The 27,891-nt window shown below is 44.6% G+C and overlaps 1 protein-coding gene across 1 annotated transcript in view; it reads right to left on the reverse strand.

The window, feature by feature from the left end:
* The window catches only part of GLI2 (GLI family zinc finger 2), a 142,218-nt gene that overhangs the window by 28,896 nt on the left and 85,431 nt on the right, over positions 1 to 27,891 (reverse strand). Inside the window, 2 exon segments of the mRNA XM_009996042.1 lie at positions 7,655 to 7,846; positions 9,476 to 9,678. Coding sequence (XP_009994344.1) covers positions 7,655 to 7,846; positions 9,476 to 9,678 — 395 coding nt within the window.

Raw genomic sequence — 27,891 nt, forward strand, 5'->3', positions numbered from 1 at the left:
TGGGATGCACAAGGAGGTAAAATATACCCTGCCAGTGTGACCAAATAGTTCCTTGATTTGTGTCAGCTTGCAGAAGTTTCTGTCAACATTTCCCTGAGAACAGTGGCTGGGTGGCAGTCTCCTTGTCTCCACATGACTCAAATGACTCAGTGGCTCTGTCATTACCATGCCTGGGTGCTGTGTAATCAATGGGTTTAGTACCACTGTCCCCTTATTACCCTTAATATTCCTCATTGCACAAGATAAATGTCTTGCCCAAGGCCCCACTGGAAGTCCAAGGTTAAACATTGAAACAAACCCTTCTGTGACTTTAGTTTTAAACCTAAGAAGGTTCCAGAGTTGCTATCTGCATTACTGACGCAGGGAATTTCTCCTAAAAATCAGGTTGTTGCACGTCTGCTGGGTACATTCTTCTTATAGTACTGCGTATAACCACATTTTGCAGCCTCAAAGGGCAGGGACAAGCTTGAAAACATGCTTTAAGGATCACGTGGCAAACAGAAAGAACATACGCATCTGTAAAAATCACCTCCTGAGTGTTAAAGCCGTCCTATGATTTGGAGGGACTAGACTCAAAGTTTACTAACACTTGCAGCTGGCAGTTTCCAGCCCAGTTCTGCCGTGGTGAATGGCACTTCCCTGGGGAGCTGGAAAAGGAGCAGCAGTGTGTAGAGGCACTATGGATACAAAACCAATACAAGTAGGCAAATTCACCGCAGCAAAGGCTTGGCTTGCCTGAAGGGCTGGAGTGGAGCACTCCCAAACTTCACTCCTGGCCTTGCCAGAGCCCCGGCTTGGGCAACATGACTGTTCTGTGTGTCTAGATCATAGTGGTCAAAACTGTGCACTGTCCACAACATAGTCATATATTGATTTAAACTTTTTTTTTTCTTTTAAGTTTTTCTTCTGACTATAAAGCATCTTGATTCAATAAATGCGCCATGACCCAGCAAGACCTGGGTGCAGTTTCCAATCCTCCCCAGACATATCTTCTTGATCAAGTTACTACTTCTTTCTGTGTCCCTGTTTCCCAGTGTCATCTACTTAGATGAGCTCCTTTAGATAGGGTTTTTGTTTTATTCTGTATATATTGCACCCAGTGTGATGGGACTCCATCTTAACTGAGTCGTCAGTGTTCCTGTCCCACAAATAATATGCGCCTTTCCAGATACAGATATTGTTTTCTGCATTTGCATTCCCACAGTCTCCTCCTTCTCTAACAGAAGGAAGCAGGCCAGATTTGACAGTCATATTTATCTCTGTTACTCCCACACCTCAAGGGAGATCTGTTTATTAATGTGCCACTTCCCTTGATAAATTACTAAATAGAAAGAAAAGCCTTGTACTCATTTCTAGCTGTTCCTTCCCATGATTTATGTCCCCAGTGCTGTTTCAACCATTGGTGGCCATTAATTTGCAGAGGGAAGAGCTCCTGATGTCCAACAGAAGCCAGGGTTTTTGCAGAGCATCCAATGTGGGCACCCTCCCTGCTGCACATGGGCATGTAATTTTTTCCCCCATGTAAAATTCTGCTGGAAGCTGTCAGATTTGCAAGCTGGCCTGGGACTTCTCCAGCCCAAAACCAGTAATACACATTGCATTACTGTCCAATCTAATTTAGATCTTTCGACTACCGTGGACTATCTGAAATGTTTGATAGCAGATCCAATAGGTTGGGCTGCTGCTTTACACAGAAACATCTCAGGTCTTGTGGGCTTCCAGGGAAAGCTGTGACCTAAAATCCTGCCATGAATGAACCATTCCTCTCTTCTCAAGTGAAGTGTCTAAAAACCAGGAGTTTAACCACAGGAAGAAGTCTTCAGGAATTGCATTTAGGAGGAGGGAATCTTTTCAGAATTATTATTCAAATGTAGATTTAGCAGCACCAGGATCATTCTTACAGAAAGTTGATTCCAGATACCTTTTATAGTGTTTTAACTGGAGTGCACTGGTTCTTCCATACCATTTCATACTCAGACCCAGATATACTTGTTGTCACAGGCTCAGCTCTACATGCCAGAGAATAAAAATAACCTGTACATTTTAAAAAGCATTTTAAAACTGCCTGGAAAAACTTTTCAACAGGAAAATCTTAACTTTACAGAAGCATTATTTTGGCTGGGTAAATGTAAATGTCACAGCTCACAAATGAAAGCCATTTCTCTCCTGGAGGGGTTTAAATATCCCATTTCTAAAATCAAGAATTCAAGGCTGAATTTTTTAGTCACACTTGCCAGATGTCCCAAGTCTCATCCTCCAGACAGTCCAGAGCTGGGAGGAAAGCCCAGATTTCCTGGTAAAAAGGTAAAAGTTTCCTTGCTGGTTTCCTACAGGGTCTACAATTTGCCACATCCACACAAAACTGGGATTTTCTTCCCAAATTTAGATTTATCCACAACAGGTCAGTGATGAGCCAAATGACCAGCCTCTCATTTTTACACCTGTGTCAGCTTGTGGTCTGACTCCTACAGCTGCTCCAGTGTTGCCATGCTACATCAGGATCAGATCCCATGGGGCTCGTGGGAGGCGGGAGCAGAGGTTCCTGCTACCACCACTCGCCGTGGCTGTGGTCCATCAAAGGGACCTTAGAAGAGATGCTTTTCCTGGAGTGAGAGTTCAGACTCCTGTATTACATCAGAAATAGTGAGAGCAAAGCTCTCCTGAAAGGAAATGCCAGGCAGTCAGTGGGACCTCCTTCAGGACAAGGAAATCTCAGGCATCTCTTTATGGGCAAGCATATTGCCATGATCTTGACTGCAGAGGGACACCAGGAGAATCTGCTTCCAAAAAAATGCGCCTGTAAGGTATGTGGGCTGCAGATGACTCAATCCCCTCCTCACTGAAACATGGTCAGAGCCTCCACTTCCCCTGCATCCCCTGGCCAAGCCTGGGGATGAATATAGCATTATCAAGATGGTCCCTCTTCCTGGCCACTCACCAAGAAAACTCCACCCAAAGCATACAGAAACAGCCCCCTCATCCTGCCATAAGATTAAATCCAAGAGCAGCATAAATACATAGGTTGATCCCTTAATCAATAAGCAGCAGCACTAAACTACAAACACTCTTCACATAACCAGTTCCTTATTCCCCTCTCCCCTTCTGCTGCAGCAACACACGTCTTACTTAGATTGCAGCAGATGCTGGACATTTGTTCTGGCACCAGACACTGTCCTGGGACCCTTCTTTCTTCCCTCCCCTGGGCCTGATCAACTTTACAGTTCAAGGAATACTAATGCTTCCCTCAAATCCTAGCTGAAAGACAAGGCTGCATTCTTCTACTCCCAATCCACTAGGTAACTGTTTAGACGACCCAACTTGCATATGTAAATTGAATTCTTTAGAAACCAGAGTACAGCAGGATTCCAGACACAGCGCTTATGGGATGTTCTGGGAGTTTTTCTCTTTTCTGCACATATTTTTCAGGGGAGGAAAACAGCATTGCTGGCTAGAAATGGGTGGGAAATTACTTCCCATTCTCTGAACTTTTCTGAGATTTCAGCAAGATTCCATTTTGGGCTGGGACAAAGAAAACAACAAAACAAATCTTTCAGAGTTTTTAAGGAAGCAACTACAGGGCGAGCTGTCTGCCTGGAGTAGCCAGCAGCTGGCTTATTTGAGAAGTCAACTGTGATCCAGCATACCCAGCCGTCAAACTCGGAGCTGCTGGTCCCTCAAGTCTCAGGAGAGGCATTTCTTTCCTAGGATGGCATGAGGCTGGGCTCTCTCCATCCTTCCTGATGGAGCAGTTGCTTCACATAAACCTGCTAAAGGGGAGTCCTGAGTTCACCTCTCACAGACACATGCCTGCTGACTGTAGTAACTGGGCTGCTCTGCCGGCCCTGCTCCTTACCCCAGTGGCTATTAAATAATTTGCTTGAAGTAGAAAGGCTCCAGCAACACTGGCTGAAAGAGGCCTGTGAAGCTTGACTTGGGGGAATAAAGTCCTGCTTGATGATTTGCCCACATCCCAGGCAACCATGCCAAACGCAAGCCGGTTGGCTCTCCTGGGCTGAGCAAAGCCTTTTCCCAGTTAAACTGCTGATCGTGATTAAGACATTCATGACTGCCACACACCAGGCAGAAAGAAACGGTGCAGGGAACCCTCCTCTAGGACCACAGCTGGATGAAATGCCATGACAGTGCTGCAAGGGCATCCTGGCTTCACAGTAACTGTGAAGTTGCACAGACACACCTCTACGACCCTCCTGACCTGAGTGACTACCTCTGTGCAGCGCTGCTTGGACATATGTGGCCCCTACTCTGGGACTCCATATGGATAACCCACTCGTTTTTGACACTGCACAAACAGAACTGATGGGTTTAAAGATGATCTCTGCTTTCCACCCTGGCTGTGACAGTCCTTATTCTGAAGATCGTGTTCTTGTTCCCAGAGCTACCATTGCTCTGCTCACTGACAATTTGATCTCCTTTCTGTTGGGGGTCTCCAGGGGTGAAAAAGCTTTGCTTTGTTCAGTACTTTGAGATCTTCTGATGTAGAGAGCTATAAAAGTACAAACATCGAGTCAGTCAGGATATGCTCCTCTTGACAGCAAATGGCACCTCCTTCAGGGCTAAGGAAAAAAGTTGGATGCGCTAAACATGCTCAGAAAGTTGCAGTCGGCTTCAGGTTCACCTGCACTCCCCACAGGTCTCTACCGCACCAGGGATGCTCTCGTGCAAATACTGTGTCACCTGGAATAATCCACCATGAGGCACTCACTTCTAGAACAGAAATGCAAAAGATTGTTTTGATCTGCAAAAAGATCCTGTAAACTAGTATAAAACATGTCCTACCAGCCGTGTTTTAACATTGGAAAGCAGTTAAATTTTTATTTGAAAGTGTAGGCTTTCCAGATAATTCCTTGATTCAAAATCCACTCTTGGATTTAGAGTCCCTTCTTGGACAACAGGATCTAATAGGACAGCTAACTGAAGGGTTACCCTGTCTCCACTGCCTCTGGCCTGAAGACCCCAGCAGTCTGATGCACAAAACTTAAATTTGGTCTGCTTTTGTGGTTTAACTACTTCTAGTTGCAGAGTGAAAACCTGCTGAAGAGGAGCAGCTCTGGGTCACCCTAGCTCAATAACCACTGAAATGCTCAGCAGACCTGACACATGGTTGTTACCAATAAGCTGACACTGATGCCTTAGACCTTAGACATTCAATGGAAGGAAAAACCACTAACAAACTTGAAGGCATTGAGAAATTCTCCAAGAAATGTGATTATAGCTACCAGAAAGCCCCAGGCATGTGATTGTGGAAGAGCTACCATACCCAGTCTCTAGGGCTCCCATGGACCTGCAGATGTTTGGAGGTTGATGTCACATAGGATGGGCAAGTTTAATATACACCCATCCGTTGTGTTTTGTTTTTTTCTTTTGCAGATGCCAGTGTTGTCACAGATGAGTAAAAGTGCTGTGTGTGGTTTGCCAGGAGCTACCTGCATTTTTAGCAAATGAATTCTTGTAAAGTTCTTATGTTTTGGGGGTCTCTAGGAAGAAATGGTCTCTCTAAATGAAAGATGCTGTGAGACAATGACTCACTGGGGTTTTATGCATGCTACTGATATTCTTGTCTCAGAAAAGCACCATAAGAGGATGCTTTATTGAATGATCTGTTCAACTATTTACAGAGTCCCTGCTGATTTAAATTTCTGAAATAACTTTCTAAAAAGAGAGGGAGACTCGTTCCTCAGTCAGTGTTTCAGAGTCATCCATTTTAGCCTCCATCTTGACAATGCACAATTCTCTCTTCTCTCCAGCTGATGGAGAAACCTGAACACATAGACTAGACACTCGCTGCTGCTCCTTTTCACATTTTTAAAAAATAGCTTTTGGTATCTCAAGTCATATCCTCATGACATCTGAGAATTTTCATCTCACTCAGAGCATCTGAAGGTCCAGAAAAGGCTTTCCAGTTACTAATCAAAAAAGCTTTACCAAAAGATCAAAATAAATGCTTGGCAAGCTCTGGCTTTTCAGTGAGTAATGGTTATGAGCTTGGCTGCATGAAATCAAGACCTTTGACATGTGATTTGCTTTTGAGATGTTTTCAAGAGAAGGCAAGCAGGAAGAGAGTCTTCTGCCAAGGGGAGTATCTCGGACGGCTTCAGATAAAGACTGACCTTCAGCAAAAAAGAGGATGGGTGTCTTGGTGTGCCGAGAGGCAGTCTGTGCTAGCATCAAAACAGTTGTGTTTGCTTCCCGTACTGGCTGTTTATCTGGCACTTCAGTGAGGCACCACTGGTCAGAGATGGACTAATAAGGAGGCAAGGGGGAAGGAGTCTTGTTCATGAGCCTGAGGAGAACTTGGCAGGGCTGGCTTGCACCCATCTGCTATAACCACAGACATTAACCCTTTGGAGACAAGGCAGAGCAGTCTCACTGACTGGCTGCTTTGCAGCAAAGAAGCTTGGTATATATTTTGGGTGTTAGAGGCAGGATGGTACCAAGACGCATGTGCTCTCCTTTTCAGACTAGGATCCAGGTTCCTGATCAATCTAGGAACTGGCAGCACAAAATGAGTATTCAGGTAAAACTTCCACAGCAGCTGCAGATGAGAAATCGTTGTGTTGGGGGTTTTTTGTGTGTTTTTTTGTTTTTTTTTTAGAAATACCTATAAGTCTCTATCACTGAACAGCCAGAGCAGCTTTTATCATTCTAAACCAGTCACTTTTTGAAGCAGTAAGACCGCAAAGTCTTTCATCTTAAAAGCTCAACAACAGGAACTTTGAAGCAGTAATGAAACGATGCAGATCTCCACTCGAAAATTATAATGGTCCACAGGCAAACCTGAAGGCAGTCCAGGAAACAGAGCTGATACCTGAAAGTTAAGCTGAGACTTCTCTTTCTTACAGCAGAAATAATCCCCAAACTGCCCCCTGTAATATCTGCACAACCCCACTTCTTACAAGAAGTGAAAGGAAAGACATTTCTAGTGGCTTTAAAAGTCACTCAGACCTTGGATATATCTCCACATAGATTTTACCCATCTTACCAGAGCAGTGGTCAGGCCGTGAGGGTGACTTGGCACCACAATGCCTAATATGTTTTTGTTTCTTCTTCATTTATCCAGGAGACAGAACTTTCTGGACTTGTAATGCCTGATACTAGCATAAATACCACATTCCTGCAATTTTTTTCCTCCCACAAAATACTAACATATCTACTCCACCGTGGCTCCCTGTTAAAATACTTTTTCTCCTTAGGGACTTGAGAGGTCCTAACCAAGACGAGGATTCCATCACGTTGAGCACAGCCATGCATGGAAACAACCAGCCTTTGCCCCAGGCACCAACCAGGCTAAACCTGGGTGCAGGCAGGGTGGGATGGGGGAGCTAGGGCTTGAGCTTGCCCCTGGGGATGGTGTGGTCACCCATGGTCAAGGCAGAGTGATGCAACCACACCCTACCCACTAGACCAGCCCATTTCCTACCCATGCAGCAACCACATCACCCTTCCAAAGAAGCCACAATCTATGTATTTCAAATTATGTATCTTTTATACATATATATGGAACAAGGTGACCTTTTAAGCCAAAAATTACAGTGTAGCACACCAGTGAGTTTCAGCAGGGCAGAGGCACCACATACACAGCCCCATCCATCTCTCCCATTCAGCCACATCAGGGAGGACCCAGACTACTACTCACCGTCAACGGGGCTGAGGTAATCATGGAGGTGGGCTGTGCTGGCTGCTCCCCCGCTCTGCATCAGGAGGTCCCCGTAGGGGTTTGGGTGGCCGGCCATCAGCGTCATTTGATGGTAGTAGTCGGTGGCGTTGGCTCCTGGTGGTGGCGGGGGCAGCCCGAAGAGACCTCGCTCCTTCAGGTGCTCATGAGCCACTGCCGGAGATGCAAGTGAGGAGAAAAACATGGGGAGAAGGTTCCCACTGCAATGTTAGACCTTGAGCTGATGCTGGGGCCCCGTCTGCCCCCGCGCCCCCGCCAGCCCCGCGCACGGCTCAGCGTAGGGCTCTCATGACGTGCGCCTGGGCGTGCTTCTGCGGACAAAAGAAACTGAGCTGGGGCCTCTGCATTCCTCCATTTCCGCAAATTTATAAACAATCTCTCGTTCTCCCTTCTAATAATCCTCCCGTTCGGACGCAGCCGGGACCCCGGGGAGGGGGGAGAGGGCCCAGCCTGCTGGCAGCAGTAACTCTGTCAGCATTAACATCCCTGCCTATTAGGAAGGAAAGACAAATGCAGCCCAGTTCCTGATAGCAGAGCGAGGAAATTAAAGCCAAGGTCTAATGCATAGAGGTAGGTTTAGTGTCTGGCGGCATAAAACCATTTTGGTTGCCAAAGCCAATTACGTTCACTTTCTCCCAGCTGTAATTTTTCAGGCCTGCCTCCCCACCCGCTTGCCCCATTAACTTATTTACCACAGCCTTAAGAAAGAATAAAAGGAGAAGAAAAGCAACCCGAAGCACAACGTTCTGTTTTTCACAGTAAATAACAAAACTGGCTTTGGAAAGGGAGGATGGGACGGAGCAAACACCCGTCAACTGTCAGACCTCTCCACATAGGGTGGCTGGGAGTTCAGATGACGTTTTGGGGGAGGGTAAAAGACGCATGCATCTTCCCATCACCCTAGTGATGCTTTTTTAACCATAGAAGAAGGTTTTGTGGCTGCCAGACACTAAGCTGTGAGCCCTTGTCACTCTCTGGTGTGCTTTGCTTTACAGTGGAGAAGGGATGCTTGCCCCTGAAGCAGCTCGGGAGCTGAGATATGTTGGGGTTTGCTGAGTGTACAAAGACTAGATTCCCAAACCCCAGCTGCTCCCCTGACACTGACCCAGCTGCCTGCAATTGTGTAATGAAGCACATCTGATTAAATAAGTCACAATTTGTACCTCTCCAAGTTAAAGTTGTGTATTTTCCGCTTTCCCTGCTTGGGCATTTTTGTCCCCAGCTCCCAGATACGAGGTCTGTGGGGGTTCAGAGAGTGTTATCACCTCCCTGCATGCTGAAAGCTGCTGTGGGGCAGCTCAAGAGTAAGGAGCAAAAAAGCCCAGCCCATCTCCTTCATGCAGGAGCCATCCTGCCCCAAGTCACAAAGCCAACCAGGGATAACTCAGCTGGTGTAGCCTCTACCCTGCAACATCAGTCCTGGCTAGGCCAGGCAGCTGGGGTGACTGCGACCCTCTCTGGGGGAAGCAGGGCTCCCGGTGGAGGCATAAGTGGGGAGAAGCTCACAAGAGAGCCCAGAGTGCTGCAGAAAGGAACGTCCTTTAAACAAAATATTTATAATCTGATCCAGCAGTAATAGCTATTCTCACGCTCTGCTTTCTCAGTGCAATGATGCAAAACAAATGTGTAGTTAAAGGGGAGTGTGTGGGGGGGAAAAGAGACAGCTTTCCCACTTCAGAGAGCAGCTGCAGCGCCTTTGCAGCTGGAAGTCCCTGGGTTTAAGGGAATTTTGGTGCTGTTGAGCTACAGAATTGCTGTGGTACCAGTAGCACAGGGTCTTACCATCAGCGGGGCTGAGGCCCCTGGCAGCGGAGATGACGGAGAGCGTGGGGCTGCCGTGGACGGAGCGGAGATAGTGCTCCATGTGGGGAGCCACGTAGGGGTGTGGAGGGCTGAAGGGCGACTCGCCAGGCCCGGTGGGGTGTGGAGACAGGCGGATGAGGGAGATGTCTGAGATGACGGGGCTGCCGCTCAAGGGAGGAGGCCTAGGAAGGAAACAGAGACGAGTTGTCACTCACAGCCACCCTGGAGTAGGCATGGCTGCCTGCTGCCCTTCTTCCTCCCATCCCATCACCTTCACTGAATCACAGAATCACTTAGGTTGGAAAAGACCTTAAAGATATTTGAGTCCATTAACCCTACTCTATCAAGTCCAGCACTAAGCCATATCCCCAAGTGCCACATCTAGATGACTTTTAAACACATCTAGTGATAGTGACTCAACCACCACTTTGGGCAACATGTTCCAGTGCCTGACAACCCCTTCAGTGAAAAAGTGCTTCCTTAATGTCTAGTCCAAACCTTCTCTGGTGAAGCTTGAGGCCATTCTCTCTTGTTCTATCACCAGTTACTTGTGAGAAGAGACCAGCACCTGCCTCTTTACAATGTCTTTTCAGGTAGTTGGTAAAGGGTGATGGTGTCAAATCCTTCTATTCAGCCAGGTTGATGTTCTTCCCCAACAGCTCATCTTTTGGCACAGGGGGACAGTCTGCTCCTGGGCCTTTAAGACTTCCTGCTTGAAGTATGTCCAGCCTTCCTGGACTCCTTAACCTTTCATGAAAGTCTTCCAAGGGAATTTGTCAATCCATCTCCTGAACAGATCAAAGTTTGCCCTCTGGAAGTCCAAGGTGGCAGTTTTACTGACATCTCTCTTTACTTCTCAAAGAATTGAAAACTCTGTAAGTTCATGGACACTATGCCCTAGACTTCCTCCAACCGTTATTTCCCCACAAGTCCTTCTCTGTTCATGAGCAGCAAGTCCAGAAGGGCACCCTCCCAGGTAGGCTCCTGTTGTGAGCCAAGGCCAAGGGGGCTATCAGCTGCCAGGATGTGACTTCCACCCCCAATTTGGAGGGGTTGCTGAACCCACAGCTACCTCACCAGCTGTGTTAGGAAGTTAACTTCCATGCACTCCAGGAAGCTCCAGGACTGTTCCCTCTCTGCTGTATTGTATTTCTAGCAGACATCTGGAAAGTTGAAGTACCCCGTTAGAACAAGGGGTAGTGACTGTGAAACCTCTCTCAGCTGCTTACAGAATATTTCATCCACCTCCTCACCCTCCTTCACCCATGATTTAGGAGGTTGAAGACACAGTGGGACATATGCAGAGCCTGAAGCCAGCTCAAGCAGCTGACCCCAGCTTGTCTGCCCTAAGAAGGGGGATGAGTTGCCTTGGGCACCACCTGCACACACAGGCTGCATGGAGAATGCCCTGTGCTAGAGATCCCACCCCAGCTTCTCGCCTAGGGAGCCTGGCTACACAGACACACCCGAGGCAAACCCAGGGTTGGCAAGCTCCTCACTGCCCCTTGGTATCCAGATGTTTCGTGCAGCCATATGTAGATAAAACCCTGGACAGGGCTACCTATGAAAGGATGCAAAAGGCACACAGAATACTTATATGATCTGGAGGGGATGTGCTTTGCTTGGCCCAGGGTGCACAGCTTGGCCAGTGCCTGCAGAGCAGCCCTCCCTGCCTGAGTCCATCACAGCTTGCACAAACCTCCTTGACAGGTTGGTGGCATGGTTCAGAGGACAAAAGTTCAAGAGAGGTTTTATTGCAAGCTTTCTGGAGGCCACCTCTGTTAAATCCCTCAGATCTTCCTCAGGCCAAGTGTTACCTGAGAAAGAAGTCAGTATATGCTGAGGGATTCAGCAGGTAACAACAACAAAGTCACAAGAATGTTTTGGCACTCAAGCAGTTTTCTCAGAGTGAGCAAAGATGGAAGAGAAAGTGCATGGACATCTCTCAGACACGTCTCCTGCGGTACCTTCCAGCCTCTTAGACAAAATGGGGAGGGTTTAAGGAGGGGAGAAAAAAATTACATGCTCTGACCTGATAAGCAGAAAATCTGAGCTAGACACCAAAAGAGGCAGAGCTGTCATTAGGCAAAATGAACAAGCAAAATCTGCTTTGCATTAGCTCTCTGTACTCAGAAACTGCTTGAAACAGAGCAGGTGTGGAGAGACAGGTCACAGCAAGGATAGTGTTGGTCCCTGGCTGGGTGTTTTGGCAAAGCCGAAGGAGATAAATGTGCACCCCATGGACGTTCACCCCAGGCACAGGAGACCACAGGGATTTGGGGTTTCAGAGGTCAGAGATCTGGGATGTGGGCTGAGCTAAGGGACAGTATTATAAAAGCCCTTCCTTAAGAATATCCAAACAAGCCATTAACAGGTACATGTAAGATCCATCTCTCCATACAGAGGCAACCACAAACATGAGGGTCTGAGCAGTTTAGACATGCCACCTGCACCTCAGGATCTTGGTCCCACCCTGCCTTATCAACAGTTCAGGTGCATTTTAATGTATTTGTAATACTCGCATCTCAACAAAACCACACAGAAATGTAATCTAAGCTTTGCAGACTTATCCAGCAGTTTACGAGCATGTTTGTCTTTGTTTGATCTTCTGCGTGTCTCTCTGTCTTTCTAATAAATTAGTAAACCTTGTGGCTTTTTGAACACTTTCTGCTGATGGCTAGTAAATTAAATGCCTTTAAAAATATTTATAGTTCAAAGTACTTTCCTGTAGCAATATACTCTGCGGCTTATTGGTGTGAAATACAAGGCAGTGAAAACTTATCAGATATAAAGGACTTGTGGAGATGCACTGACACCAACACACATACACAGGCTCCTCACTGAGAGGGGGTTTTGCTAGAGAAACACCTACCAGTGCTTTCTTTTACGCCACTGAAAGACAAACATATGATGGCCTGGCTACTTCAGACCTCATAGCATCCCCACCTACATAGCTATGGCATTTTGTTACCAAAATTATGAGGTGACCAAAGTCCCCCTCCGAGTCACCCTCTGGTGCCTCTCACCATGACATCAGCCACGGCAGTGGTGAGCTTGGGAAAGCGACAGCCGAGGCCGCCGGGACTGGTTTCTGTTGAGGCTGCTAATAAAGGCAGCAGAGCACGGAGCCGACCAATTTATTTCTACTGGGGAGGAGGGAGAAGTGAATCAAAGTCTCTGTTCCAGATTTAGTTTCAATTCATTTCTAATAATCTCCACCGCTTCATCTGGAAAAAATGAAACAGGATTTAAAAAAAAATGATGTCATTAAGAAAACATCTGACTAATTTTTCTTCTGACGAAGACTTAATATAAGGGGAGGGGATGTAAATTAAAAGCAGCCCCAATCTTCCCTAGGCCACAGAGCCTGCCCTAATACATAAGCCATGAAAGAACTTTTCTTACATATACAATAAATTCCCTCTTTCATCAGTACTCACAGCTTCTCTCAAAAGGGTTGTGAACTTCTTTGATGCAGGCTTGGAACTATGTATTGCCAGGTTTACGAGTCTTTGGAGCCTCCGCTGATCAGACTGTGAGGCCGATATCTAAAATGTGTATAACAATATGAGGGGTTTGCTATTTCATTTTCTCTGTGCTAAATTGGGCAGAAAGGATGGAGTCCCTCAGAACAGGAAAACTCCACCCTGGGAATAAAAGGTAACACTGGGAAAAAGATGAAGAATTCAACCAAAATGCGTGCAGCTGGAGGCCCAGGAGTTGTTGAAACATGGAGATAGCCAAGTGCGTAAAGACTGGGGTGGAGAGCAGGCTTCTCCTCATGGCTCTACTTACAGCCTCTCCTTGCCTCATCTCTCCATCTGTGGACTTGGACAGTCATACTGCCAACCAGGTTTGGCTCCTGAAAGCCCTCCCAGGCCAGGATTACCTCTCACCATTGTAAAATTCTAGCAAATCACCATCTCAAGGGGCAGAATGTCCCAAAACAATGCGGCTCCCAGTTCCTGCCTGCTAGGAACAGCTTACTTGGCCAGATGCATCCTCTGCTTCTAACTCCCCAAAAGTTTGATTTTTCCTTTTTTCCAGTTGCTCCACTTGCATTATTTGATGTCTAATCCTCAAGCCCCAAACTAGGCCATTGTATTGGCACTCTGCAAATACACGGCGAGAGGCAGCCATAGTCTCACGGGTCTACTCCTAGACTGGAAAAGGGACAACCAGCTGCTGCTTTAGAGACAGTGAATTAAAGGGGGGAGCCATGATGTGATGCTGGGGGAGGGTTGTTCTGTCCCCAGGCCCAGCTCACCCCAGGGCAAGTAGGGCTTCCCATCTCCATGCCCTGAATCCCACAGTGGGATCATCTCCAGCTTGGTGTGGTGTACCAGCCCATCCAGTGGTGCCACAGTACCAGAGCTAGTTCTTAGTATGTCCATAGAGCTCCCTGCCCAGACCCTGGCTATCTGTACATCACCTCTGGGTCCCTCCCTGGATCCCACAGATGGCACAAGGAAAACACCCAAGAGCCTGGGGGAGAACTCCCAGCTCTGCTGAAGCTGACACTGTAAAAATCGTGCTGCCTGCAACAGTACAAGAGATTTCACTTTACCACGTGTATTTCTAAAGAAACTGGAATTCTGGTTTTCAAATGGGCTAAGGGAATTGGGTGTCCAAACGCCATTAAATTTAATGGCAGCTGGGGGCCTGTTTTCCCCACAGCTCTGACGAGAAGCCCAGGCTCTATAATTAATGCTCAGGACTTGCAGAGCTATTTGCATTTCTGACGAAGCATGGGAGCCCGCATTCATTTCCTCCCCCACTCAGAAGAGTCTCTCCCTTAGCCACTTTCGGTAGGACATTACCTGATCCCATCTATGGGCTGAAGGGCCTCATGGTGATGCTGGGGATGTGCACACTGCTGAAGGCTGTACAGAGCAGCTCTTTACTGATGTGGTGGATAACCACCCTCAGAAAGAAGAAATCTTTGCACTACTTACACCTGTCTCCAGCTACCAGCCGAGCAGGACTGTGAGGCAGAGGGTACACACAGTGGTGGAGGAACATGACCAGCACAAGGAAAAATACCAGTTTCTGACCTGGGACATACTCTGCTGGTAGGACACCAGATTTTTTGGTGGTTTCCAGAGGTTGGTAACTCCTTGACTATCCTTCACTGGGGAAAAGATCTGCTTAATTTTCCTGCTGCTTGGGTCTCACTGAAAGGAGCGCTAGCTTGCCTGAAGCTCTGCAGTCTCATCCTAAAGGCTGATGGAAGGACCTGGTATTTTTTCTTTGGAAAGAAAGGCAAAAAAATTCAGTCTGTGGTTTTCAGTGAGATCGACCAGCATGTCCATGAGTCTGCCTTGGAGCCCAGCAGACACTTGCCCCCAGTGCTGCTGTTCTCAGGAGGTGGGTTTGTTGTGCTCATTGCACCACAGCTGGATCTCGTGCTCCTGTGACAGAGGAGCAGCATCACCTCTGAGGTGCTGAGCTGGTGTCCTGGGAAGGGAAACCCCTCAGGCACTAAAAAGCCCAGTGTTGACTCCTATGGACAGGGCCTTGGAGTGACTATCTCATCCTGCTCTCTCCCTGCTGTCATGCACCCGCAATCACAAAATCTTACAGGGTGGGGATGTGGCCCCATCTCTGCGCTGCTGCGTGCAGGTCTGAAGCCTCTGCAGGGGGCACCCAGCAAAGAATGCCACAGTTACAGAAGTTGCACATTTCTGAAATAATATCCATTTGTTAAATAAAACCCAGAAAAATGAGGACAAGTAACCACCACTAATACTCCATGACTTGTCTAAATTAACACTTATGTGCCAAATATATTAATTCAGCGGAAAACAAAGGGCTGAATACTTTCCCATATGCTTAATGGAATATGGACACTTGCAAGCAATTGTTCTGCTCTACAATAAAAAAATGGCACAGCAGCTACACAGGGATGGAAGCTGGGAACAGAGATGCTTGTGGGAGGGTTATCCTAGCCTGGTAGAGTTTTGCTGTAAGAAAAAAAATATTTTAAAGCCAGAAGTCCCCTCTAGATCCCACATTTAAAAAATCCTTGCTTTTGTTTTGTTTGAAATAAAGTTTCCTGGCCTGATTTTTGCCAGTCTTGTATACCCAGAACACCACCCAAAGTCTGCATGAAATAGAGAAGAGCCATACGGATACCCAAAAAAGGGATGGTGTTCAAGGCAGACAGTCTACATATGGGATGCCAAAGCTGTATCCAGCAGGAAGCCTAAAATGCCCCAGGATTCATGCTAAACGATTCAGTCTAAACAGCTCTTGCTAGGCCCTCAACTTCACCTCTGTTTATTTCTGATTTAAAGTCCCTTACAACAGGAAGGGCGAGAGGTCATGACATTTGTGTGGTACCCTCAGAATTAAACCCCATGAGGTCCCTCAAAACAAGGTACCTTTCAGAGGTCAAACCTGGGCCACAACTATCGAATTCACATGCCATTTGACCATTCTTCCCCCCTTCCCATTTTTTCTGCCTAGAGAGCAGAGGATGAGCCAGGAGAAGCACATGGAGCTGCCTCACAGCCACCGCTCCCTCAGCCACTGCCAGGGAGCACCAGGCAGCCTGGTAATGAGGCGATAGAGAATCACTCACACTTCCCAGCTCTCCCAGCACTCCAACAAATTGATAATTATCTAGTAAAGTGACCCGGTGCTCAAATATAGGACTATCAACTCAAATATGCCAGCTTATGTGTCCTGCTAGTAAAAGATCAGGATGGGGACCCAAGAGACATCGCTGCTCCCACCCAGCCCTCCCCTGCCGGGATGCTCAGCACAATTCATTTTATTTCTTTTTCCTGTATTTTCTCAGCTCTAAAATGGGGTTAATAATGTTGTCTTTCTTGTTCCATACCCACAAAGATTAATGTAGAAAACCAGAGTCACCTTTGCTAATTCAGCAATTAATGCTCTCACTTAGAAGAAGCTCTGAAGCTGGACAAAAATTGCTAAAGCTTCTCTCTGCAGAAATTTAATGGGCATACTTTGAGCAGTTCCTGTTTTCTCTTTTCCCCTCAAAAAAATGGCTTTGAAACACGGAAAGCACGACAAATAAAAAGAGATTTTAACAGTGAGGGCAAGTTCCCATTAGATGGGTTTATGAAGGGAAGTGGTAAATTCAGCACTGCTGCAAGACTACAGCAAAAGTAGATGTTTTTCTAAAAGATGAGCTCTAAGTGTACTGCAAGGCTTGGAGTTTTAATAGTAGGAAAGAGTAATTTCTCCCACTGCAGAAATTAAAGGGCAGAACCTTATGGCTGGTGTCACAGATGTCAGATCAGATAACTGTAGTAATTCCTTTGGGCCTTAAAGGACACAAATCTCTGAATATAAAATCCCTTATTTGTGGATTTGTGGTCCAGGCACTGCTTCGAGAAGGATTTAGGTAGACACTGTGAAAAATCTCACCATGTATCCATTGGCAATGGTAGTTGTCTAAATACCTTTGAAAATCATGCCTTAAAGCTTAATTTTGTACCACTGAAGTCAAAGGCAACTCTGCCGCAGATGGCAGGAGTGACAAGAACAGCCTCCAATTCATCGATTCCAGTTTTCCATCTGCACCATGGAAACAGTTTTGTAATCTAAGGTGGGTGCCATTCCTTAGTACAATTTTTTCCCATCTATTAGAAAAACATATTCAAGACTTAATGTAACTTCTGGAGTATGAAGTCAATCACATATATTTGCTCCAGGTAAGAAAACAGATGGGTTTTTTGTTTGTTTCCAATTTAAAATAAAGCTAAACATCTTTAATTTTTCCTTTCAAAAGATCATTCTCTTTTCGAACATACCTGACTTCAATCCTAAGTCTAAAATACCTAAAATCAAAAACAAATGGAACGAATATTTAATTTCACCTGTTATTATTACTTTTTCAATGAAATCTAGTGTTCTCATTTAAAGCCTGGAACTTTTTTTTCCATCTAAGGTCCACCAAAAGTTAACAGCATTCTTAAGCTCACAGGTTCTTGGTAACACCATTTGGAGGGAGGAAATTTGTGAGCCTAAGTAGAGGAAAAGGCCCTCAAACTACAAACTCTCCTAACTACATATGGTTTCTCATTGCATTTATGCCACATTTACCACAATGCAGGTCTCATTTTGGCTGACACTTGTAGGCACAACTGCAACACAGTAACAACAACAATGTCAACATTTGCTTTTAAAATGGAAGAAAAATGCAGATTTTATTAAGTAAGGTTGCCCTCCATTATACAACACACAAAGAAGCAAGACATCAAAGGTAGAAATTAGAGTTGGTACAGGACCTTCAAACCCAAATGAAATTAGTGTCTGGAGGAGAAATCTTTGATTCAAGCTTAATAGTGGTGATTTTTCTTGGGTTGTTTTATACTTAAATCAGCCACACAGCCCACTGTGCAGACATATGTTCCCAAAGCACATCAAAGGAAGTAAACATTCTGTTTCAGATCCTAATATCCTTTTTTTATCAAATTATCTTACTTACATGAGCTTTTAATTTAAGTTCTGAAAGCCCACCTTTTCACACAAGTTTTCCTTTAGTGACAGAGGTAGTAGAATGACCAGCTCAGCTCTTGTGAGATACCCACCAAAAAACCCCCACAATGAATAAATCAAAGAGCAGCAGATGAGTCCCGAAGATAGTTTCTTGAGAGATTAATGATGAAAGCCTTCAGAGAAGGAGCATATTTTAAGAAGGGGAACTTCAAGGAAGGTAGCTGAGGGGGAGAGAGGGAAGGAGAGTGAGAGAAAAGGCATGAAAGAAAGCATGGATAAAAGTGCAAGAGCCAATGAAAGTAGTTCTGAGAGAGACTGAAGGAGAAACAGAAACCTGGAGGCATGAGAACTTCAGGTTGAAACCACGAGGCAGGAGAACTTGATTCCAACCATCACAAAGTCCAAGAGTTGGGGTGTCGGATGCTGTAGGCTCAAGGTGGGGAGGGGATGAGGACTGGGCAGCAGCATTGCTGGTGGGGGGCAGGCAAAGGGCAAACAAGATGGGAAGGAGCAGGGAATGAGTTGGGAAATGTGTGGGCATGGACCAGATCCTGATGGCAAAGCTGAATAGAAAGATGAGGGAAATCTGAGAAGATTCTGTACTGGGGAGGGCATGCAAGAAATGGGTGTTGGAAAGATGTGTCAGATGCGACACAGCCATTTCTCTGCATCTGATTATTTCCTTTGGGACACATATTTAGGATATTAGCACTTCCGAGCAAATACTTCGCTTGCAGCTGTGAAGACACTGGGCTTAGGAAAACCAATGGGAATAATACATGTGTGGAGAGGAAACCTGAATTTTTGATCCCTGCCTAGTAATGTCTCCTTGCCACATTACATTTGGGTGGGGGCTTTTCTCCCTTAAAAGAAAATAATGTTCAAGTGCTAGAGGGGAGATTAACATTTAAGAGGTTATTCCTACAGTACTTCTGAAAAGTCCCTTCCCATGTTATGCCAGCACTAACCTGTTGTGGAGAGGGCGAGGCAGTGGCAGCAACACCACAGGAGTGGAGCTCAAAGAAGAGTCAAGCAAACCATAGAAAATGCTTATTCATTCATAACACTTTAAATCTGCCTTGGCTCTATACCCGTCATATCCCAGAAAAGCAAAAAAGGACCATTCCTCTTCATCATGACTGTAATACAATCAACTGGCTGCAGCATTACTCTAACCAATGTTAACTAACAGAGTCTATGTCTGACATCTATAATTTCATGTTAACAAATTAGGTAGACTCCTGCATTTCCTGGTACCTTGAATGCCCAAGAAGCTCATAACTTTTCTTTATATGCAAAATGTCAAGGAAAGGGCAAACAATGTTATGCCAGAAGACCATAGCCAAATCACTTGGTTGGAATGTGCTGTAAATCACAAAGTGAATGGAAAATTAATCTTTGTTCCAGGACAGCGACTTCCAGCTTTAATGTTGCTGCTAATAAGCTCCTTCTCTACTGGGAATGTCCTCTTCCCATAATCCAAGGTCCTTAAATCCTATAACTAAGTGAGACACCAAAAGAAGGAAAACCTACACCCAACTAATTATAAAAAGACTGAAATGTCCTTTTTCTCTTTTCTGAAGTAGAGGGGAAAACCATCAGTGTTCAGGCTTCAGTAAGATGTTGTGCTTGCACTATGCAGCAGTAAGGTGTTGTAACCAACTGGAAGCAACCAGAAAACCACGGTTAACAAAGGGGAGTAAAAAGAAATGGGAACAGGTACAGCACAGATGTTTACAAAGCCTTTCTAGACAAAGCAGTCAGAGGAGCTCTGTATGTAGGGGTGATTGTGATAGCCACACAGAAACACATTTTACACGCATACACACACACGTGTTGCTGGTAGGCTGCCTGTGTACCTGCCTCTGCTGCCTCATGGCAGAAAGAAGTAAAGACATGGATTCCTATAATAGCAAAGCTTTTGGTTGGGGCTTCCTGGGTTTTCTGCAGGAATTAATTTTACTGGCATTTGTCACATTTTAAACAGCAGCAGCACTCATGGTAACCTCCAAAGGGAAATATTCCTGAACAATATATAATAAATACATTGATTTCTAATAATAACCATGTGCCCTAAATCTTCTTGCTGACAGGTTTAGTTGGACCAAAGGCCCTTTTCACATCTACTTCATGACAGTTCCCATCACTACATAAAGACTTTGAAGTGCCCTAACGTGCAGTAAAATGCTAGATAACCTACCAAACTGTCAATATTTCTACACTTCTAAAAGGAAATGCTAATGGCACTCAAAGAGCTCAAGATGTAATGTAAGATCTGATCCAGCAGGCTGGCTGATCTAACCATCCTTTCCTTTGCTACGAGTATGCTGAAAAGCAAGCAATTATATGGTGAAAAGCAGAACTAGGTAAAAGTTTTTCACTGATATGACTGCAGGGAGAAAAGTCTTTTTAGTCCAAACAAGCTTTTCTCTTGGAAATGTCTGGAGTTTTCTATACAAAGTAAGATAATTAACAACAGTTAGCTCTTCCATTTTAATGTCTTTTTAATCTATTCCTCCCCTTTTTTTTTTTTTTTAACTATTTGAAAGAAAGTGAACCAGAATGAAACATGGGTGTTTTTAAAATCTGGCCAACATTCATCTGGGAGTCAATTTTCCATAGGGAAAAGATGAAAACAGATACTTTAGAGAAAGTTGAATCTCCCCACAACAGACTGTGATAAACAACTGGTATTTCTCTACCAACCCTAGTCTGCAAAGTAAGACTGAGAAAGGCTCTATAGCAGGAGAAACCAAAGGCAATAAACAGAAACCCAGTCCTGTTGTAAAACCCCAACACTGCCTGTGGAACTGTACAACTCCAACAGACTGCAAAGATGCCATGGTGTTTCCTCAGCCTCCTAGATCATCAGCTCATGGATGAGGTGTTTTTTATCTCATCATCCACGTATCACTCCAGAAGCCTTCCTTCCAAAACCCTTCTGCGCCCAGACTCTTGATATCATTCTCCACAGATCCTGTCCTGTTTTCTTCAGTTTTGCAATGACACAGGAAAATATAACATATTTATCAAGAAAGGAATAGGGATCTGATGTTCCCTAGCTGTTTACTGCTGGAAGTTTAGACTGGTACTTTTCAACCTGTGGTTTGCAAAACCCTTGGGAATCACAGAAAACTCCTTCAGATGATATGAAAAGTAGCAAAAAACCCCTGCAAGCCTATTGTTATTTGGGCTAAATTCACCATACCATGTTTGACAGCCCAGCTGGAAAATTTTTTAGGGGGGCCACAGACTGTAATAGCTTTTAAGCCCCTCATTGACCTTATGCTTCCCAAAATCAATAAAAGTCACATACAAGACATCCTCATAGAAATCACCAACCACTGCCCCAACCCCTCCAACACCCACTGACATCAGCCAGCACCAGAGAACACACATGGGATTTGGGCACCCTTGCCATGCGGGCGCAGAGGGAACGCCCTCTCCATCTCAGCAACTCCGTGTACCTACAGTGACACCTCCCTCCCGCCACCATGCAAAGGGAGACCTGTGGGCCTCATCTTTCATTCTCTTATCTCACGCGGCTATTCCTTATGCAGACACATTTCTGTATACAAATCCCATTATACTTGACCCTCGGTTCACCCTGTTTCCATTACAACGCTGTAGACTCAACCAGACTTGCTCCAGTGCCAACTCTGTGCTGTCATTCCTTGCGCAGAGTGGTAATAAAGAAATCACTGTTTTAAGCTGACAAAGAACAGATTTCTTACTAAGTAAACACTGATGTTTTGGTAGGGAAATTAAGTTATAAAATTGTGTCTACAAAGGGAGACCATACAGATGGAGTTTGTTAAGAAACGGCAATACAGTCAACAGTGGTTAATTCAATTGCCTGCTACTTATCAGATTTTTTTTTCAAAAAAGGCTTATCCAGCTTTTGTAAATGCAAATGCAGAAAAACATTTCAAAGGCTTGTCTCATCTTAGCTGGAGAGTGATGTACACACACACATGGCCTCTCAAGACCAAAGAGCCTGCCCTTGCACATCTGCTATGGCTGTGTCAGGGTCCAGGTCTGGTACTCGCCCGCCTGTCAGGACAGGGTGGCCAAGCACAGCACAGCTCATCACCATGACACCACCCTCCACCCTCATGGCTGTGCCATGGCCTCGCTTCCCCTGGTCACCACCCTTGCCTGCCTTTCTGTCTGCTTGGTGCCTCACACCAATTTTAGATGCCTCAAACCTTCCATCAGCTCAGGTAAAAGCAGGGCACTAAGCTCAGCTGTACAAAGATATGAAATTCAGTATCTCCAGTCCTCAGCTGAGCCTTAAATGACCCCAACCTTAGTTCTCACATCTAATTCACAAAACCTCCAGGCTGACACCAAGTCACTGAAGCAGTTTCTCTCCTAAATGCAGCAACAGCAGAGGCACAGTCATTCTTTTCCCTCTCCTTTCCAAGGATTTTCAGCTGAGTTTAGGGTGTTGCCTAACAACCTTTTTACAGCATCAGTCCTGGCCAAGGCCCCCCAGACATCCTTCTCATGATAACAGTTCTGGGGACAGTTCATACTGTTGGACTGGAAGCAGGAGGTTCCTCATTAATCCACAAACCTCATAAACCACCATCCTTGCATCTCACCAAGCATCAGCTTATTATCCTGTTATGGCACCTAAGGAAAGAGACGGATGAGACTTCCAGCCCTCTTTCTACTCACTGTGCCAAGTCTTCCAACCATGCAGAGTCAAGGAAGAGGTGGCTGCTGTATTCACATGACCAGCTGCAGGTTCTCAACTCACACATCATGGCCATTGCTTTCCACAGCAGCAACCAAAGACTGTCTGAGAGGATTTTTTAAAACATTTTATCAGGAAGGAAGGAGAAAATATTAGCATAGGATAAAGTTCATATGGTTTTCACTGATGATGTAAAGTCATGATGTAAAGTCTCAAGCAAGCCAAAGGGTGTTAACATTATGTGCCCTTCAAATTATGCACTTGGTCAGTAAAACGAGCTGTGCTTAGGTTGGAACTATTAAATACACTCGTTAATATAAGGCAAAAATCTAGAAGAGATATATTGTTTGGCTATTAAGTCACAAAGTATTGGTTCTATTTACAATTCAAGAGAAGGGATATTAAACATGCTCTAATTTTAATGAAAACATTTGCAGTGGCTTCAATAATGCAGCACAAAATTTTACTTAAACATTTCTCTCCAGTTTTGAAACTGGCAAACCCAAACCCATGGTACTGTGATCTGGGAATGAGAAAACAGATGTGCACAGGTGCAGTGGGTTATTTTACCTGTTTAGACAACACAGTGATGAACAAGCTAATCCTGGAAATCAAAGCTCTGCTGAAATCCCCGTAGTGAGGTTTTCCATGTGGCAACAGCTTTTGGAAGTCCCATCAGCCATCTTTTTGCACCTTCAAGTATCTTTTCTAGCCCAAGCTGATATTAGTGGGGGGTGAGCTCCTACACACAGTCATTGTGGGATCAAGCTGCTAATTGGATTTTGATGTCTAAATATTTCTGGCTCAGAGTTTACTTTTAATATAGGATTTAAGGTCCTGCACCATGCACTGGGTTTGTTTTTTTTTAGTTGTATCTGCTGTTTCATTTGCTAAAATAAGCAAAATTAAGCTAAAATAAGCAAAGGATATAACAATTGAAAACAAAGGTGATTAAAAAAATATTTTATGGTTTAAATAATATTGTTATTAGTAACCAAGGAAATTCAACTATCCAGAAATGAACTTCTAATATGAACAATTCCCTTTATGTGTGTCACATTACAGTGCATGTTTTAACCCTGTTCATAATGTAATGGCAAAATAATTAGTCTTACCCAGCACTGCAGTACACATTTGGTACTCATGAATGTTGTAAGGACTAATACAGCCATTCACTCGTGCTATAAAAGAGCTTCTAGCCAATAAAAGAAAAGGTACAAGAAGGCACAGGCCATTTTCTAAGCTCAGTCATAAGATTATCTGGGATTGCAAGAAGGGTTGTAAGGACCTATGGGCAGGAGATAAACTTAATCACACAAGTCCCAGTTTGAAAGTTCTCATTGTGCTGTTCAACAAAGCAGGACAAAAGTTTGATGAGCCAAAAATGAACAATGATGCAGCTCATGGTATTGTACCTATGGATTTTTACTGGCATAGTTGTCAAGCTCTTGTGACACTCCAAATTATGCCAGACTTCCTGGCTGCACCATCTCTATCTTCTACCTTTAGCCTTCAAGAACAGCTTCTAAAAATCTCGTTTCATTTTAACTGAAGATTTGCTCCTAGACTCCAGAGGTCCCTTCATTTGAAACTCAAATGCAGTCAGGGGGAGTGCAGACCATGATGCACTGTAGGCAACGAGATTATCTTTCAGCCTAGCTTTCACCCACTGAGAATGATAACAGGAGAAAGAGATTAGACTGAGACCTCTCACTGGTAAGTCCTTTCTGCTCTGGAAGTTCACAGATCACAGCAATTTTGATGGTGGATGCATGAACCACAAAATTGCCCTGCCAGGGAGAAAAGCCACCAATGAACATAGAGTCAGTAGGGCTGGTGTTGGGTTAACAAGCAGCAAAACAATGAAATCAATCACAGCAACCAGAGTCTGGATGAAGGCCAGTTTGGCAATGTAGTCAAAAAACAAATGAAGGGCTAGTAAACCACTGCATCTAATGCAAGACTTTGGGAGAAAGCACAATTTGCTTTTCAGGGCTAGGCACCTTGAGGAATTTTCTGTCCCTCAGTTTGTGCCATTTACTTACTGAGTCCCCTTGGGAGAGGTCTGTCACCCAATACTCTGCATCAGTGTGATGTGCCTGAAGCAATGCAACATCTGTGTGCAAACTAAGCCTAGGTCTCTGCTCACCATATGTCCTTATCAGAAACTGTCACATAATTCACCAGAAATGCAAACCCTGCTCAGCAGAGATCAAGGGTGGAGAAACCAGGCTGATAGGATCCTGAGGTCCATCAGCACATCAGGATCTGAAGGGAAAAAAAGTTACAGCTCACAGTGCTCCTACCTTATTCACATTTGACAGAGGTCAGCTCTTAAACAAACAAACAAACTAAAAACTCTTTGAAGAGTTTCTTATTCTTGCGGTAACACCCATCTCGGCACCGGCAGGATTCAAACCAGGCACAGTCGAGGGAAGTCTGGAGTCCTACCAGGCTTAGATCTGACATGCCAAGAGAGGTGAAGACCCAGCCAAGCCTTGAATAGATGGCTTGCAAAGAAAATCCCAGGACATGGAGGAAGTGGTGTTGGTGGGAGAGTGCCTTTCCCTGTGACTTATTAGGCAACGCCACGTGATGATGCTCTGGTGAGGAGCATGGAGCAGCCATCATTCCCATTCACTAAAGCCCAGAAGTCCAGTGCATTTGTCCTTGGCTAAGATCCTGTGGGACTATTAAAAAGACATGGGTTGTAAGATATCTAACCTGGCTCAGTTCCATTTTAGTCTCTTACGTTCTGGTCATCTCATTGTTATATACCCTGAGGGAGGCTTTGAACTTTCCTGATCTAACCTGAAAATTGGTTTGGTTATTTGTACATGTATGATTTTTTTTTTCAAAGGTGGCTGGGATTGTTTTTTTAAGTCATCTGTTGTTGTGTTTTTTTTTCAAGTGAATAAAGTGGTTTTGGGTCAGCTGACAACTATTTCATTATTAATCATTGCTCTCTTTAGAGACTTCTGCTAGAAATAATAGACAAACAGGTGAGAATGATTCAGGAGTTCAAATGTAGTAGATAAAACTTTGCAGATACCTCACTTTTTAATAGTTCTTGGCATTACTTCTTACAGAGAAACATTTGGGCTGGAGAACTAGAAAGACAGAGAAAAGCCCAGAAATAACTTTTATAGTATTTCTCCCCTGGGAACTGACTGCAAAACCCTTTCCACTGGCCTACAGATATTAGAGTTATGCACTCTGACCTAGTCCCTACCACACACTAACTCATACCCTGCCACCCGCAAGATGCCATCACAAAATGGGTGCCTCCTGAGCAGGGTAAAACAACAGCAAAAATCTCATTTTGGTTCCTTCCATTGACTGCAAAATGTTGGTTCTTTGATGGTCTTTTCAAACATGTAGGAAGGACCACCACAGTGTCTGACCTCAGTGGTGATAAGTGACTTGAAGCAGCACCTCAGACACTGTTAGTTCCTTGAAAACTTACTAGGAAGCAAACACCAGGACATTTTATCCGCATGTAAAGGTGTGCCTAGGCTCCTTCAGGTTGGCTTGTCTAACATCAGCCCCAGGATCTCCATGATGATGCTGGACTCAAAGGAATGTTATGTGAAGGTAACCATGGAGCTGTAGCCCCTCTTCATAGGGCTTTGGCTTCTACTTTGCCAAAAAATATCTAAAGAAACATCACTGAAGCTCATGAAAATACCAACAAATGCTGCACTACTGTAACAAGTCTGAATTCAACTGGCAAATCCATCTTGTCACAGAAAAAAATCTCTAATATAAACTATTTTTACAGCAGGAACACAGAAGTGTGATTTAGTAAACATTTCTGTTTTATGACATCTTCAGAAGATCAGTTCTCTCCAGGACAGTGTGTGAACATGCATATAAGTTCCTCTGAAGTCACTAGACCCAAACAGGTATTTCTTATTAAGCACATACTTAGGTATTTTCCTGAATAGAGAGACTTAAAAACAATTCTGCAGCCTAGATCACTTTCTGTATGTCCCTCTGCCTCATCAGCTCATGATTTTTTTCCAAATCTCTTCTGCAAACATATCCTCTCCTTCTTTGCTAATCCCCATTAGACCGATTTTCCTTTCATTTACTGATTTGATGACTTAATGCATTAATTCTATCACCCTATCTTTCTACACCCTGCTTTTTGTCATCTACAATGCAGCTTTCTCTTGTAAAATATCATACTACACTTGAGTTGGGATGAAAGACAGCATATGAAATCAAGTGTTTTATCTCAGACTGGAGACAAATAGTCTCAGACAAGAATATGCATGTAAGAACATCACCCTAATGCAGCTGTAAGCTTGAAACTTTCCTATTTTTAATGTATTAACCACATCTGGTACTCTTTCCTCTACCAGCGGTAATTTGTGATATGTGGTTGCTCTGTGGGATCTTAAGAGGCTTTCAGATGAAGCATTCAATCAACAGGTAACACATCCTGAAGCTGGTTAGCAAAGCAAAAGCCATGTAATCAGGCCCAGAACCAAGCTAGGAAAACCTCTCATGAAGGGGCAAAGAGGAAGAATACAAGGAATTCTTCTCAAGGATGCTTTACAGGATCGAAAGGAAAATATGTCTAAGGTTCTTATGGGATTTAGGAACACATAATCAATTCTCAGAGAGACCTGAACTCAAAAAGCTTGGTATGATTGCATTTCATTCAGCCCTAATGTATTTTTTGCAGGCATACCTGACTGCACCCAGGTGCTGTTATAAGTGACTTGGGTATGTGTGTGCTGGGCCAGGGGCTGGGGTGTAAAATGGGGATAAAATGAGTTGGGGTGTGAGAAGGCTCCACCTGTGAAAAAGAAACACTGACAAACCTTTGCACTCCTAGACAGGGCAGAAGGTGGTGGTGGAGCCTAAATCTCACATTTCATCTAGCAGCAGGTGCTCAGCAACGGGGGGATCATGGTACAGGTCCTTCTGCTGCTCAGGGGATGGGAAAGGACAGCTGCTGCCTCCCAGCCTCCTGCCGTGCTGTAAGGTGTTCTCCCCTCCAAGCATCAGTTAAAAAAACCCCCAACAATCACAAGGCTCACAATCTTCTCATTTCTTTATCAGCTACCATGACCACGTACATCAAAAGCCAACCCCATACATGCCAATAAAGCAAGCACAAGGAATGCAGGCACTTTTGAAAATTTGACCCTTGAGTAGTGCTCTAAACTTTAGCTCTGCTAAATATTTAATGTCAATGGTGAAACATAAA

Source organism: Chaetura pelagica, unplaced genomic scaffold (genome assembly GCF_000747805.2).
Source record: "Chaetura pelagica isolate M959 unplaced genomic scaffold, ChaPel_1.0 scaffold3, whole genome shotgun sequence".
Lineage (NCBI taxonomy): Eukaryota > Metazoa > Chordata > Aves > Apodiformes > Apodidae > Chaetura > Chaetura pelagica.